The sequence below is a fragment of the Phoca vitulina genome, unplaced genomic scaffold, assembly GCF_004348235.1.
Source record: "Phoca vitulina isolate PV1807 unplaced genomic scaffold, GSC_HSeal_1.0 scaffold2, whole genome shotgun sequence".
Lineage (NCBI taxonomy): Eukaryota > Metazoa > Chordata > Mammalia > Carnivora > Phocidae > Phoca > Phoca vitulina.
The window spans coordinates 82,678,196-82,694,753 of record NW_022589705.1 but is presented as its reverse complement, the minus strand read 5'-3'; the positions used below and the strand labels follow the sequence as shown (position 1 = coordinate 82,694,753).

General features: G+C 52.2%; 1 protein-coding gene and 1 pseudogene across 1 annotated transcript in view; both read right to left on the bottom strand.

Moving 5' to 3' along the window:
• The window catches only part of RUNX3 (RUNX family transcription factor 3), a 59,708-nt gene extending 57,958 nt beyond the window's left edge, over positions 1 to 1,750 (bottom strand). Inside the window, exon 1 of the mRNA XM_032417997.1 lies at positions 1,693 to 1,750. Within this exon, the coding sequence (XP_032273888.1) occupies positions 1,693 to 1,750 (58 nt within the window). The remainder of the gene's footprint in view (positions 1 to 1,692) is intronic.
• Positions 1,751 to 12,486: 10,736 nt separating this feature from the next.
• LOC116640766 lies at positions 12,487 to 12,970 on the bottom strand (annotated as a pseudogene).
• Positions 12,971 to 16,558: the final 3,588 nt, after the last annotated feature.

The following is a 16,558-nucleotide window of genomic DNA, read 5'->3' as shown; positions in this document are numbered from 1 at the left end:
TGTTTTAAACGGTACATTTCTCCATCTTGCTCATGGAGGGAGAAACACAGATTACAAAGACCCAGCAAATGGTTTTTATAAACTCTTATTTTCTTGCCACAGACTGCCTTTAATTAGCTCTGGGGACTACAAAGGGAATAGCGTTATAATAGGAGCAGCTTGAAGGAAGGAGCCACGGCTGTCAGCTCCCAGACCTGAGGCTGTTGCTTGTCACCAGCCACAACCAGGTTTGGCGGGAATGCATCCGCCTTGGGACGGCAGCCCCCCACCCCCCAAGTCCCCATCTGCAGCTGTGTAACCTGCCTCAGCTTCTCTCCAGACAGGAGGAAGGGCTCCCACCTCAGATAAGCCCTTGCAGAAACCTTTAAACAATAAGCACCCAAATGCACTTTGGTCCCTGCCCAGAGCTGGCCGCCCAAGGACTGGGCTCTGAGTCACTCTGTTAGCCAGCAGTAGGACAGGCCAGTGGACAGAAAGGCAGACAGTCAGACCAACTTCTGTATGTCAGCTGACCACCTCGGCTGAGGAAAGGCAACACCAACACCTGCCCCCCCGCCCCCGCCAGCCCTTGGAGTTTTAGATCCCGTTCAGCCCCTCTATTCTAGAGGAGAACCTGTCTCCGTGTACAGCCCCGAGGCATTGCCCTCATACACAGCCCATGCCCAGCCTCAGACGATCAGAATGTCACGGCCAGAGGGGTCTCCGTTTGGGGCACAGAGAGGTTACGTTACTTGCCTAAGGCCACTGGGCAAGGTAGCCACCGACCTGGGACTCCAGCTCAGGGCCTCTGGACCCCAGGCTCAGGTGGCACAGCCCCATCTGGACTCCTGCCGGGGGGCGAGGGAGAGGAAGGCAGCAGGGGGCTGTCTGAGGCCAGGGCTCATCAGCCCTAAGAACCAGGCAGAGGCAGGAAGTCTCCCCCTGAGTTCCAGCCTCCATCAGAGGTTCCAAGTGGGGGATCCAGGAACCCTATCCTTTTTGAAGGACGGAGTGCAAACCTCTGGGTTGTTCTAGGCCACGAATAGAGGCAAAAGCCACCCAGAAACACTTTCTTCTCCCCTGTGGCCAAATCTGTAAACCTTCCCCAGGCCTGCTCCCCCAACGCTCAGCCAGCTTTGGTGCATCCCAGAGCTCTGCAAGTTCTCCACAAAACCCTGTAGGCTCCTTCTCCTCCCTCTGCTTCCCTCGGCCCAGGATGACTTGGAAATTCTGGGAGCGGTCCTCCGAAAGATCTCCAGATCCGTGGCTCTTGACAGAGGCTGGCCTGGCTCTGGGAGACCTGAGTGTGTCCCGGAGCCCGTGTCTGCCTGAGCTCGGGTGGAGGGCCAGGGGCTGGGGCTGCAGGGACCAGGAGTGAGGCAGGAAGCCTCAGGTCACAAGGATACCCTCCATGTCCTCTCCATCCCAGGACCCTTCGAGGTCGGCCGCTGAGGTCTTGTGGCATCCATTTCCCCCACCACTTACTGTCCCCACCAACTGAGGATAAAAGTCCCACAAAAGTCCACTCCAGGAGACCACGGAGGCCACCAACCCCTCTTCCCACCTCAGACTTTCAGGACTCAGCGGATTTAGGGAGGCAGGCCATGCACTTGAAGGCAGCCAGGGTGGTCGGTGGAGGGACACCGTCCGGGGCCTGGCCACAGCTCCCCACCCAAAAGGATCAGCCCAGGGCCCTGGGCAGTCGTTACTCACCGCGGATGAAGGTTGGCGAGTAGGTCGGGAAGGAATCGAAGATGCTGTTCGATGCCATGGCCATGCCCCTCTCTGAGGAAGGCGAGAAATCAGACCTTCAGAGGGTTGGCTTGGGATTGACTTGGTTGGCTGTCGTTTTATTTTTTCCTAGCTACTTTTGAAAATAAAAGGGGGGTGGTAGTGTCGCTTTTTGTTTGTTTTTTTTTTTGTTTTGTCTCTTTTTTTTCCCCCTATTGCTACGAAAAAGAAAAAAAGGAAAGAACGCGAGAGTGCGTGTGTGAGCGAGAGAGAGAAAAAAAAATCCCCAAGGAAAGTAAGTTTCTGTTTGTACCCAAGAATTTGGATTCCCAGTCCCACAGGAATGTCTAGCCACAAATTTTCAACAGAAGCGTATGCAGAGTGTATCATTAGATGGCGGGAAGGGGCCAGGGCGGAGGAGCTCACAGGGCAGCGAGAGCAGAGCCAGGCCCAACATCAGCGCCACAGGGAATGAATGAATGAGGCTCACCCCCGACAGAGCCCGGGCTCCACTGGGTGCGAGGGCGGCCCGGGGGTGGGGAGGATCAGGAGCCAACCAGCGCCGGCGCAGGGCCCTGAAGGCGGCCGAGGGCCTGGCCTTGTGGTTCTGTGGTTGAGGGACCGGCCTTCACAGTGTCAACCCAACCTCAGCTCACAGGATGCGAGAAGCCAGCTCGCGGCCTTGGCCCATTGGCTGGGCTGGGGTCACCTGGGCCGTGATGTCACAGCCTCTTAGAAGATTTTGTGGCTGCTTCTCTCCTTTTTGGAAAAAAGAAAAAAGAGAGAGAGAGAGAGAGAAAGAGAGGGGGGAAAAAAAGTGATGGTTTTTATTTGTGGGGCTGGCCTCAGCACGCGGCCCGGGAGCAGAACTGAAAGCAGTTGGAGGGGGTGGTTGGGCGGTGGTTTGGATCCTGTAAGGAGACTCATTTTTAATTAAGGCCAGTGTTGGCCTGGGCGGGCTGGGAGCCCCGAGGGCCCTCACCAGACCCACCAGCGGGTGGTAGGGCTCCCCTCCATGCCCCCCGCCCCGGGGCTGCGGCTGACACCCTGCCATGGTCCACCACCGCTGTTGCCAGGGAGAAGCGTCCACATGTGTGGCACTTCAGGGGGATTTTACGGCAGCTGGGATTAAGTACAAAGGGAAACACATGAAGTGGCATCACCCCAGTGCATCCTGCCCACTGAGGCCTCCCTGGTGAAAGCCAGCAGCAGGGCCGTCCGTGCCAAGGAGCCCTCTGCGGAGCTTGGGTTCTGAGCCCTGAGCTTGGCATTCAAGGCCCTTTGTTCATTTTGCCCACTTTCATCTCCTTGGGGTTCTCCATTTTAGCCAAGTGTGTCTGGGCTTCCTTGCCTCCATGGCCGTCCCCACCCGCCCCCACCCCCATCCCAACAAACACACCCCTGCCATTACCCTTTATCAGGACACTTTTGGAATCCTTCATGTCCCAGAAGGTTCAAGGCTCAGAGGGACTCTGAAGTAGAAAAGACATGGGAAATGATTCAGTCCTACACTCTGTCCCCAGAAGCCCGGTCAGGTGGGGGCCGGGGTGGGAGGTGGAGTGTGGTGGCTTTCACGGTTTCCCTTGCAAGCTCTACTTGCCCATTTCATAGGTCAGACACTGAGGCCCAGGATGTTGAAGTCAGCTTGTGCAAGGCCACAGAGTATTGTGAGCGGGATTAGAACACCAGCCTCTGATTTACTAGCCTGGCCTCAGCCGTAATCCCACAGCACCTTGCAGTGCCCTCTGGGCTCAGTCCTGAGACTTCAGGAAGCCCTCTGCCGCCTGGGCACTGCCCCCTGGCCTCTCCCAGGGAGCCTGAGCTTGGAGCCAGGCCCCGGAAACCATCCTCACACTCATGGTGGTCTCTGAAGGCCAACAGGGAGCAGGAGGGGCATCCAGGAGGAGGAGGGGCTGGTCCAGGGCCCCAGAGAGCCTGGTTCCCGCCCACAGCCACACTGGTCACCAGGGAGCAGTACGCCCTTGGAAACTCGCTGCCTGGGCCTCCTTGGGAACCCCGTGCAGGCTCAGTCTTTGGTTCCTCAACGGCGGGTGGGTGTGGTAGCGGTGTGGGTTGTCATTTGTCCGGGGAGGAAGCAGGTTTATGGTAAAAGCCACAGGGTTCTGGAGTCAGATTTGAATTCCACTCTCAGCTCTGCTGAATCCCAGCTGCAAGACCTGGGGCAAGTCATTTCCCCTCTCTGGACCTCAGTTTCCTTCCCTGTCAAATGGGGATAACACATTTCTCGCAGGGAGAGGCACCCGGGTGAGGGCACCATAGACATTGTTTCCTTGCCAGAGTCTCCGTGACGCAGTCTGGGGTCTGTTATGAGTAGGCAGGTAGAGAAGCGTCGGTCACATAGGAGGACTGACGGCCCCCACTGTGAACCAAGCAGCCGGCCCGGCCTGGGCAGGGCTGTTTGAGTCAGTGGAGCATGGAGCCTGCCAAGGGGCCCTGGCCTCCTGGTTACATTTGGAACATTTTGGAGTCCGCCACATTGTGAAACAGATCAGAGACAGACACGGCAGGAAAGACCCTCTTTAACAGAAGTGGAAACTGAGGTCCCCCGAGGGGCAGAGACTCCCCCAAGCTCACCCAGTGAGTCAGTGGAACCCTGGTCCCCTGCTTCCCAGCCCAGGAGTTGTTTCCGATCTACCAACGCCACCTCCAGTTTCGAGCAGCCCACCCTACCACGCTTCGCTGTTTTTTCCATGTGTAAAAGTGGGTCCCCCCATAGCAATCTGTAACTTGGTCACCCTGAGGGATTTCCCCTTCCCCGGGAAGCTGAGGCTAGGCCCAGGAACAGGAGGAGGTGCGGGAGGCTGTGTTGGGCCCAGGGGCGCATCTGCACAGCGGGTGGTTTACTGTGTTCCTGGGTGCCTGGTTTGGTCCATCCCTAAAGAGGCTTATCATCTCCACATGCCCCCTTGGAAGCCTGAATGCCAGCCTGAATGAACCCCTGGAGGCTGCTGGGGAAGCAGAAAGAACATTCCTGAGGCTTGCCTTTGGAATATTCCTGAAGCTGTGAGACTGTGGGCCGGAGGCTATTTTTCTGAGCCTGCTTCCTCGCCTGTAAGGTGGGGCCAATTGCAGCACCCGCTTCTCACCATTGCAAAAAGGATTAAATGAGAAAATATTGGGAGTGCACCTGGCACATAGGAGCTGCCCAGTTCCTGAAATTCCCTTCCTTCAGCTCCAACTGTGCACTCTCCCAGCATGCAGCAGGCGGCCTTGTTTCCTCTTGCTCTCCACTGAAAAAAACATCCGAGGCCTCTGAACCGATCAGATCAGGTTAATCTAGAAATCTGGTGGAGGAAGGGAATCATTAAAAAATAGGATTTATGTGCCATAAACCCTTTATTTTAACTTTAATCCTATAAATGTGCATTAAATGGTCTTCATCTTAGTCTTCAGGCTTAAGCCAGCCCAGAAGGCACCTCCTACAATTTGCAGTTTGGACTTCTTTGAAGTGGAATGTGAGTGTCAAGACGCCTACGAAGAAATCCGCATCCAGTAGCACCTAAATTTTACTATTTCCCCCAATCTTTTACCATGTCCCACCCCTACCAAATTCAATTTATTTTCAGCAACTTGCCTTCGCCAAGTCTTTCCAAGGTGTTCAACCTAGTTTCCTAGAAAGAGTCACTCCTGTTTTGCATCGTATCATTGATAACATTGCCTTGCTATCAGTGAGGGTCCAATCAGGAAAACAGAAGCTGCTTTGAGTATTGGAAACAGAGGAAAGTTAATTGGGGGGTTATTGGCAACACGGGTGATGGAAGAGCTGAGAAGCCAAACCGTGGTGGTGAGGAGCCCCGAGATCGGCCGCAGCAGGAAGCCACTACCACCCTTTGGCAAGAGAGATGCAGGAAGAGGCGGTGTTCCCAGCACATCCTCCCCCACCTGCAGAAGCAGAGCGTGGTACGAGAGTCGAATTTGCTGGAGCCACAGAGGAGACTCAGCCACGATGGCAATGCCCCCTAGACAAATATCAAAGGGGCTCTCTCTTCCTCCCATCCTTTAACCTCCTCCCAGTGCCTCCTATTGGTGGAGTGGAGCCGGAACCAGCTGACTTAATGGAATCAGAGCCCTGCATTATAGAGCCTAATGGGGGGAGGGGGTAGAATGGATCTGAGGGCAAAATGGCCCCAGACTGGCATAATATCCAATGACATTTTGTAACCACGAAAACCCAACTGGCATAAATGGTTTTGAGAACAAACCCAACCGATGTTTGGCAAGTCGACAGCTCAGTGGGTTGGTGGGAGCAGAAGGTGTGGATTCCAGCAAGGGATCTGCGAGCCAAGGGGATCGATTGGCATATAACAGCAGAAATGCCAGTGAACTGCATGAGCTGGTTACATGGAAATTAGTTAAGAAAGTACCTACTATGAACGGTGATGAAATCTGTTTTCTGAACCTGTGTGCAGAGCTGAAACTTTCACTATAACCTTGGGCTACAGTGACTGGGGAGTGATGTCACCAATCAGGAGCACTGGCTGCGGGCCGTCTAGGAACTTTAGAAAGATGGCATGCCCCTGCACCCACGGGGCCTTCCCAATATCCTGCAGGATAGGGGTGGCTCTCTTTGATTTTCTGATGAGGAAAAAACCAATCCCAGGGATTACCCCCAAGTTCTAGCCTCTAGCAGTCAGCTTGGATGAAATGGGCAGCGGAACTGAGGCAAGCACTGGCCTTAGAGTTCAAATTCTGGTTTTCCACCAGCAAATCACAGTGCTGGGCTCAGGGAAGGTGCTGGAGTGTGATACCTGCTGCAGGCTGCCCAGGGCCCTCCACCTTCAGGCCTCCCGCACAGAGACATCAAGGTAAGCTTCCCCCACCCTCCTCCCCCAACTCCCTCCAACCTCAGCCAGGTCTACACCCTGCTCTAGCATAGGCCCATGTTCAGGGTAGAAGATGAGGTCTGCAGGCCACGCAGCCCACCCAGGGGCCAGGATACCCAGGCCAAGCCAAAGGATCAGTAGCTAAGAACCTACCACTCAGGATGCACGTGCCGAGAGCTTTATGCACGGTGTCTCCAATGGTGGCCTCTCAGACCAGCCAACCGTGCCCAGTTTCCAGGGGGCAGTCAGAGAGGTGAAGAGACCTGCCCACGGTCACCCACTTCGCAGGTGGAGGAAGCAGGATTCAACCTCACCCTGCCCTCCGCCCGCTTTCTGGGCTCCTTCTCCCCTCCCCACCCTCAGCCTCTCTCTTTCCTGTTGTTCGTTTCAAAAGACTGCTCATGGTGCCCCCTGCAGAACCAAACCCTTCCCCTGTCCTCCTCCCCCTTCCTGCATCAGCCCCCTTCTCCCGGGCCCCCCTCCGCTGCACCCCTCACGGCCACGCCTGGGCAGCTGGGCGGTCCCATAGGTTCAGTGGCACCGAGGACTTTATGACTGTCTTTAGCCACAGCATTTGCCTCACCAAGGACCCCAGCAGCTCTACTCAAAGCTTTGCCTCCTGCCTGAAATTCCACCATGAGTGCACCTTTGGGTCCGGATACAGTTCGGTCATAAGTCCTGTGTTACAAAGGCAGACGCTACCGGGTTCAGGAGCACTGGAACCCCGCAGACGGGTTGGCCACCTGGGGTGGGGGTGGAGAAAGCCGGCTGAATTCCACCCCAGAAGGGGCTGTTCCCCCACTCTCTGGGGAGAGTGTCCCCTGGCCTCAACTAAAGGATCTCCGCCGTTCCCCCATCCCCCATCCCACTACCACCTCTGCACAAAGCCAACCAGGCAGAGATGGTTCTCCCTGTTTCACAGCCGGGGACACTGAGGCTCGCCGAAGGAAGGGCATCACACGGTTGCAGGGTGAGAAGGGGATTCAACTGTACGCGTGCTGCTGCCATGTCCCCTGTAACCCTTGACCCCCCTTCTCTCCTTCAAGTCCTCTCTGGGGAGGTCCAGGTGCTGGGGACTTGGTGTCAGAAGAACCAGGTTCAGATCCCAGCTTTGGGATTCCCAGTCATCACGTGTGATGTCAGTTGGTCTCATCAGCACCTCACCGTCCTCACCAAAGCCCCTCTTTCCCAGGGTGTGCAGGTGAGGGGGGACCCCTGGGAAGGGCATGTGGCAGGCACTTGGCAAGGTAAGCTGCTAAGGACCTGAGAGCCCTGGGCAGCCACCGGGGTGGGGGTGGGGTGGGGAGAGGAGGAGGGCAGAGTTGGCAGCAGGAGGGGGCATGTGGCTGATTCACAACCTTCCCCCGGTTCTTGGGGCCCCCAGCAGATTCCCACCACCCAGTCCCGCCAAGGCCCCGCTGGGAGAGGCCCTGACTCTCCTGGCTGCCAGGGGCTGTCCCCAGCAGAGGGCTGCCTGAGCCTGGGTCCCAGGCTGCAGGACGGGGCGTGCTGGGGAGATCACTCCGGCCACAGCACATCCTCCCTGAGATGCTGGTCAGCCCAGTGGCCTCTCGTGTTCCTCTGAGGCCTGGAAAATCTTGCCCATAAGATGCTGTCCCCCCCAGCATCCCGGGCCCCTCAAAGGAAGAAAGAAAACCCCAAACTGCAGCCCCTTTTGGCTCATAAAACCATCTTTTTTCTGAGTCTTTCAGTGGAATAATCTATTTTTAGCATCAAAGAGCTCTGCCAGGGGCCTAGACCTGCTGAGGGACAGCTTTGTGTGACCACAAAGGGGCGGGAGGCGGGCACTCCTCAACGGGTGGGGTGGGAGGGTGGCAGGAAGGGTGCCCCCATCCACAGGGCTGGCCGAGGGGGGGCCTCGGAGGGCCACAGGTTGGGCACCAGCTTCCCATTCAGTGAGCTTGTCTGGGCTGGTCCTGTGCCCCCTGTCCCCTGTTCACTCTCACACATTCTCCCCACAAACCTGGTAATAGCAACTGTAACAATAATCAGAAACTAGCGCTTACCATGTGCCAGGCATTCTTCCAAGAAGCTTCTGTAAATTAATTCACTTAATTTACAGTAATCTGACCATTGAACAGATAAGGATCTTGAGACTCAGAGGGGTTCACTGACTTGTTCAGGTTCAGCTCAGAGGAGTGGAACCAGGATTTGAACCCCAACAGCCCATTTCACCATGATTTAGTCTCATTTTACAGCTGAGCAGAAGAAGCTCAGAGAAACTGATGAACTTGCTCCAAATAACCTGGATATGAAATGGTAAGGTCAGGGTTCGTGACCAGGCTCTCCGACCCCGGGCCCTTGCCTCTGGACACCCGGGCCCTTGGTTACTCCTCCAACAAGTGGGGTGTGTGTGTGGGGGGGGGGTACTCCCATTGTACTGAGAAGGAAACTGAGGCCCAGAGGAGAAGGGACCCTTCTGTGCTTGCAGAGTCGGAAGAAGTGGAGTTGGAATTCCAGAAGCTTTTTCTCCCCCCCCACCCCCCTGCCTCCCACCCTACCCCCAGCTCCCAGCCCCTGATGCTCTCCTTGAGGGGGCTGGGCCCCAGGGGAAGCCAGGATCAGGTTGTAATGTTTAAAAACTGATTTGGTCTTTAATGTTATTTCCCTCCTCTCTCTATCTTGCTCCCTTTCTCTCTCCCTCTCTCGATCACAGTGACCCCGTTTGCAGGGGTGTGCCGGCCAGCAAATTTGCTGACCGAGGCAAAAGGAAGGGGGGGGGGGGTCATTATGTGGTTGGGAAATGGTGGGGCATTTCGTATGCCACCGATCTAGCATCCCAGGAATTTCAGCAACCCTCAAGGAAATTAGAGAATTAGCTACCATCCAGGGCTGTGGCTTCCTTGTCACTGTGTGTGTGCATTTTCTTGACTTCAGACTAGGGCGCTTTGAGCATTTGTATGTAAGAGGCAGCGTTGCAGAAAGAGGGGCTTTCTGAGGTAAGGAGAAAGCCCCTCTAGTCAGTGGGGCTACAGGCCGAGGCTGACACTTGGGGAAACCAGGCTCAGAGAGGGGCAGGAACTTGCCCTAGGCCACGTAGCTAAGGCCAAGATCTACAACAAGTGACTCACAGCCTGATGCTCTTTCTGTGATGTCAGACTCCGCAAGTAACTTGCTGTGTAAAATCAGACACGTTCTTTTCCTTCCCTGGGTCATTTCTCCTCATCGGTGGAGGGAGGGGGTGAGATAATTGTCTTCGTTTCAGTTCCCCTAAACACAGACCCTGAGTCTCGGGAATACGTGTAAGCAGTGTATCTGAGAAGTGATCCCAGGAAGCAGGGATGAGGGAGGGAAAGTGACACAAGGAAGGGGAGGCAGCCCATCCACACAAGGTGCAAGAGCAAGCAGCCACTCTGAGCACCTGGGGGTCCTCTGAGGACCTGGCTGGAATACCACGAGGAGCTGCTACACAGGGGTCGGGGAGCTGGGGTATGAATCCACCAACTCTAACCTCTCATTGGTTGAGAGTTGTTCTACAAACAATGACTCTCCAACAATTCTCGCTTCTTCCGCTGGGCAAAGTTCACTCAAGGCCAGAAAACATCCTCAGGCCAACCTGTCCTGTAGGGGAACTATCTATTCAGACTGGATAAGGCATCTCTCAGTGCTCATAGGCAAGGATTCACTGTTTCACATGCTGTACCTTAATTCATATCCGCTCTCAACCCTTTGAAACTTCCATGATATCAGGGAAAGTTGGTGGGGTTCAGAATCACTCCCTCACCACTTGTCCCAGGGCCTGAGATTCCACTTTTCAGCTGTTAGCCCTTGGTTTTTAAATAGTGTCTGGTGGAACCCGCCTAGGCAATACCTTGGGGTGCCCCCGAGGAAGGAGTATCAAGGATTAGGCTGAATGGGGGAAGGGGGAGTCTGTTCTCTCCACCATTTCCACCAGAGAAGACTGCTTTGTCTATCTTTTTATTTTTATTTTAGCTTTTATTTTTTTCTTCAAAGTTATAAATACTCATAGTTTATTTTTATTTTTTATTTTTTTTAAAGATTTTATTTATTTGACAGAGAGAGACACAGCCAGAGAGGGAACACAAGCAGGGGGAGTGGGAGAGGGAGAAGCAGGCTTCCCGCGGAGCAGAGAGCCCGATGTGGGGCTTGATCCCAGGACCCTGGGATCATGACCTGAGCCGAAGGCAGACGCTTAACGACTGAGCCACCCAGGCGCCCCTTAAATACTCATAGTTTAAACAGTCAAATGTTTCTAAGAGACTTTCCTTCCCACTCCTTAGAGAAACCATTTCCAACTCCTTTAGCTGTTTCTTTTAGTATTTACTCTATTTCTCAAAAAAACCATGCTAACCAAGCTCATCGTGATTTTTCAGTTCTAGGCATTACCTGTTGACCTTCCACCAGGGAAGAGGATTTGGCTCCCTTCTATCTGGCCCTCTCTTTACCATGCACCCTTTCCATCCTCCCAGGATAGTTATTTTAGTTAGCTTAATTGTTACTATTTGCCTTTTTACAACTGGATAAATGCTTTTTTCACAGCTGAGTCATATGTATGTTTTGATTACATTTCCTTGCTTGTACAGCTTTTCGTTTTCCCTGGAGTTGTAGTTTGTTTAGCTTTTCATTTGCATAATTTTCTGTGTACTTACCACTGATTCATCCCCAAACTCTCCATGAGTTGTCCAAATCTCCTACTAGGAAATTCAATAACAACAGGTATTTTATTTATTTTGATTTTTGAAGTCCTCTTTTCTGGAACCCCCTACCTGCTCTAGTCTGGACTGGTTGCTCTCTAGCCTGCTGCTCAGCTGTCAACCTAGGATCTTCTTTCACTCTTATCTCATCTTCTTTCACTTTCATTCTCTTTGCCCCTCTTACACTGGAGTCTTTGTTTCCTGGATTCTTTCTCTTTCTTGGTTTACTCCCTTTGATGGAGAACATCTTCTGGTAGCTTCCTGAGAAAGGGTACATGGGAGGTAGATTTATTTGTGAGCTTGTTACATTTGATTATAATTTCAGTCAGACTTTATGGGTAGTTTGAAATCATGTTTGAAATAACTTTTCCTTTTCAGAGATATTTTTCCATGGTCTTTTTGCTTTTTGTGCTGCTATTCATAAGTCTGATGACATTCTAATCTCTGAAAATAGCCTATTATTTCTCTCTCTAAAAGCTTTGAAGATATTCTCTTTGTCCCAGGTGTTCTGAAATTCTACAATAAGGTGCTTTTGTGTGGTTCTATTTTCATCCATTGTTCCGGACATTTAACCAGCCCTGTGGTCAGAACATTCATGGTGATCATTCCCAGGTAGTTTGCATTGATTTTTCTTTGATCATTTTTTCTCTTTCTTTTTCACTGTTCTCTCTTTTTGTTGAGCTTTCTAAAATTCTAAATTATTTAAGATTCTAATACCTTTTAAAATTCTTATTTCTTATTTTCTATTTCTTTGTGTTGTGTTTTTTTTATTTTAAAGATTTTATTTATTTGACAGAGAGAGACACAGTGAGAGAGCAAAAACAAGCAGGGGGAGTGGGAGAGGGAGAAGCAGGCAACCCACTGAGCAGGGAGCCTGATGCGGGACTTGATTCCAGGACCCTGGGATCATGACCTGAGCTGAAGGCAGACGCTTAACGACTGAGGCACCCAGGTGCCCCTGTGTTGTGTTTTTTTAGTCTTTTGGGGGAAGATAACTTTTTCTTTCAGTGTTTCTATTGAGTTTCTCATCTCTGTTATAGTAATTTGAATTTGTACTTTTTGGGTTCTAATGATTACATTTCATAACTCTGTATTCTTATTGCATAGATGTAGTACCTTCTCTTATCTCTCTGAGGATATGAATGATAGAATTTTTTAGAAAAGATTTAATCTCCCTGCCTATTGTGCTTTCTTTAAGTTACTTTTTTTTTTTTTCCTTGTCAAATGATCCTTTATTGAAATATTTTCCTTTGTAGTTAGCTAGCTGGGCATTCCACTGCACCACTGTTGATGTCATCTATGATGTCATGAAGGTGGCGGCCATCAACATTACAGCCCACGGACTGGGCAGTCCCCAGGATTTCTTTAATGGTTCCAGAGAGTTCTCTGGCTAAAGATCAGTGTTGCATCTGTTGGGCAATATTGACAATCTCATCAAAAGTGATATTTCCCCTGTGCTTAACCTTTTTCTGCTTCTTTCTGTCTCTTGGTGGTTCCTTGAGAGCTTTGATAATCAGGGCAGAGGCAGAAGGTACCACTTCAATCTGGGCCTGTCTGTTCTGAATGGTCAGTTTCACTGTAATACTTAGACCCTTCCAATCACCAGTTGCCTTGGCGATGTCATCACCAACCTTTTTGGGAGACAGATCTTTGGGGCCAGGGCAGATGTGGCACCTGACCACCACCGGTGCACCTCAAGCACATGACTTTGATCTCGTTGGGGTTGAACTTAGGCGGCATGACAGAGGTGGCTTGTCTTTCCTAGTAGAGGCTTTCTTCATATGGCTGATGATCCTTGTCTATATGCTTTATTTAATAGTGGGGAAACTCTGATGGGAAGCTCTGTATAATTGTGTGGGACTGCCTGGCTCTAGATTTCATATAGGGGGAGTCTGGCTTGATCATTTCCTTGTTTAGTGTCTTTGGATCTTTCCCCTTAGTCTGCTGAGATTCTGTGGGGTAGACATTTCTAATGTGCTTGGAGGATATTGGAGTGGCTGCCAGTGTTCTGGGGCAAGAGGCTCCTAAATGCATATATACTATGTCCACTTGATCCTTCATTTTCAGTGTGGTAGCTTCTGCCTTTTATGTGGCTGGTCCCTTCCTGTCCAGAGATCCTCTGTTTTTTTCTCTCTCCAAAAAATAAGCCTCAACGATTCCACTGGGGTGAGGGAGAGGATTTGAGGGTCTAACTACTTCCTACAGGTTTTCAAATAGTCCTGCTGTTCTTCCTTACCCCCATTTCCAGACACATGTTTTGTGCCCAATCCCTGGTTCTTTGGCTGTTTTGCCACGTAAGAAGCTGAGCTGCTCCCTGGCTTTCCCCAGAGCTCTGTCTATGGGGAATTCAGGTCTCTTGGGTCTGCCAAGTCAGTGACTTCTCACGCAGATGCTTTCCAGATTCCTACACTCTGTTGTTGTTATCTTTTTTCCTATTCTCTTTGACCTTGTAGGTTCAGGCCTAAAAAACCTTCAAAGCCAAAAAACGCACAACCACCAGCCAACCAACAACAACACTCTATAGCTAGGAAGTGGAGGTAAATGCATACTTTTCATCCACTCCTTTCTGTTTTCTAACTCGTGGGGAAGATTTTGTTTGGAGTATCTTGTTTGTATTTGGGAAGACTCAATTTTTAAAAGCAGCAAATACTCCCCAAATTAACTTATAAATTAATTAGTAACAAGTCTCATCCAAACCCCCACAAGATTTTTTCTTACAGAACTTGAAAAACTGTTTCTAGAGCTCATGTAGAAAAATAAATGGCCAGGAAAAGCCGAGATGATTCTGTAAAGAGGAGCAAGCAGGGGAGGGTCGCTCTGCCAAACACCAGGATCTAGGATGTTATGGTCATGAAGTCAGAGAGGTACGAGCACAAGACTGCACAACTGGCCAATGAGTCAAGATAAAGAACCCAGAAACTGATGCCCTATAAGAGTGCATCAGTCAGGATCCTGCAGGAGATGGATGGTACCCTCAAAGGTCTAACCGAGGGGCCTCAATGAAGCAGCTTTTTTTTTTTTTTTTTTTAAGATTTTATTTATTAACACAGAGAGAGAGACAACGAGAGAGAGAACACAAGCAGGGAGAGTGGGAGAGGGAGAAGCAGGCTTCCCGCTGAGCAGGGACCCCAGTGTGGGACTCGATCCCAGAACCCCGGGATCATGACCTGAGCCGAAGGCAGACACTTAACGACTGAGCCACCCAGGCGCCCCAATGAAGCAGCTTTTTATGGACGTGTGGGCAGGGTTAAGGGAGTCAGCCTGGGATGCCAATATACCCAGATTCTAGCAGCCGTGGGAAGCCGTCTTCCAGCCTGAAGGGACCAGGGAGGGGAGATGGTACGGGAACTCAACATCCCTAGCAGAGGGGATGACTCAGGGAGGGAATGCAGACACTTCCCAAACCCTGGCTGACCGGGGAAGGAACACTCCTGCCGGTGTCTCCCGCTGGCTGAGCCCCATAGGGGCCGGGAAGCCAGAGGACACAGAGCCCAGACGAAGCAGGCCATTGGCGTCAGCCCCCAGGTGTGCAGAGCAGGTAGAGAGAGATGGAGAGCAGATCTGAGGGAGGAATGGAATGTAACCAATATACGTGGAAGTGGCCGCCTGCCTACCAGAGGTTCCACTCAGAGTTCCCACGGACGACGCAAACGTCACAGCTCCCAAAGGGACTCCATCAGACACCTTCCCCCCTTCTGTGAATGGCACTGCCATCCACGCTGTCCCCACGCTGGATCCTGGCTCACTCTCCGCTCTGCATTTACTGGTGACTTTACCTTGGAAAGAATCCTCATAGGGCCTCTGGTCCCTTCACCTGTCAGCCAGGTAGGTGGGAAATCGGTGGGTACCCTGCCTGAGCCTTTACTGACTTCCCACTTCCGACAGGAAGCCCTGGGCTTTCCCCCCGTTCCTCCCGCTCCAGCCTTCCAGACCTCGCACTGTGTTTCCAGAGCTCCCTGCTGCTTCCCATGACGGTGACTTTGCCCCTGCCCTAACCTCCCGCCTCCTCCCTGCCGCGGTTCCTCGTCCTCAGAAAAGTTGCTCCTCATCCGGACTCCTTGCCCTCTCCATGCTTCTAGCTGCATTTGCTCCTTGCGTCCAGGCCTGTCCGCCGGTCTGAGTTTTGGAAGACAGGAAGCGCGTCCCCAGCTCCCAGCTCGGGCATCCACGAATGTTTGTTGAATGACCACATGATTGAACGAATGTCCCTGCTTTTCTGAAACACTGACGAAGAGGGAGCTTGGGTAGTTGGGCCAGACATTCATTTCATTTACTCAACAACTGTGTCTTGTGTACTTACTATGTGTCACACCGGAAGCCTGGGGCTGGGGATGCAGCAGTGAACACAACAGGTCTGATCTCTCCCCTCACGGGACTTAGAGTCTGACAGAGGAGACAGACATTCCATAAGTAAGTTCACAGAGCGTTATTTCATTTTAGTTATGAAGTCTTCACAGGGGCAGTGACAGTTATACTTTGGGGGGGTGGTGGACCCACACGTGGGGCGCGAGGTCTGGGTAGAGCGGGCTTGCTGGGCCAAGGACAGAGGAGGACAAGAGGTTGGCCTGGTTCAGGAGGTGATGGAAGGTGCTGAGAGGGAGGAGAGGAGAGGCTGAACAGGCAGGCCGGGGTCGGCTTGGTGGGAGGTGGGTTTGAAAGCAACCACGGGTGAGGAGAGTGTTGACAAGTCTTGGGGTAAGGGTGTGATGTGATCTGAGTTGCATTTGTATAGTTTTCTCTGGAGAACTAGTTCATGGAGGAGGGAGGGCTGGGGTCAGGGGTGCATGTAATCTGCAGGCCCTGTCGCTAAGGACAGACCGGCACAGTGATCCCCACCGCCACTCCCTTCACCAGCCTCTGTTGGTGGCTCTCTGTGAAGGTTAGCCCCAAGGTTCCTGTCCCAACCACCCTCAAGATAAGCTTGTCTCCTCTGGATCTGACCCCCTCCCCAGTACCCCTCACGAGGGCTTTCCTGGAGGGCCCGCATCCTCGGAGAAACAGGTATTTTCCCAGCTACCCACCCAGGCCAGCCTGGCTATCATGGGTTGAACAGTGATCCCCAAAGAGATATGTCCACATCTTAATCTCCAGAACCCGTGATACTACCTTCTATGGCAAAAGGGTGACTATGACCTTATGTGGTGACAGATGTGATTTAAATTAAGGATTTTGAGATGAGTAATTATCTGGGATCATTCAGGTGGCCCTAACTGCTGTCATATGTGTCCTTATAAGAACGAGGCAAGGGCAGGTAACACAGAAAAGAAGAGGCAGAGATTGGAGGGATGTGGCCCCAAGTCAAGGAACGCTGTTGGCCCCCAGAAGCTG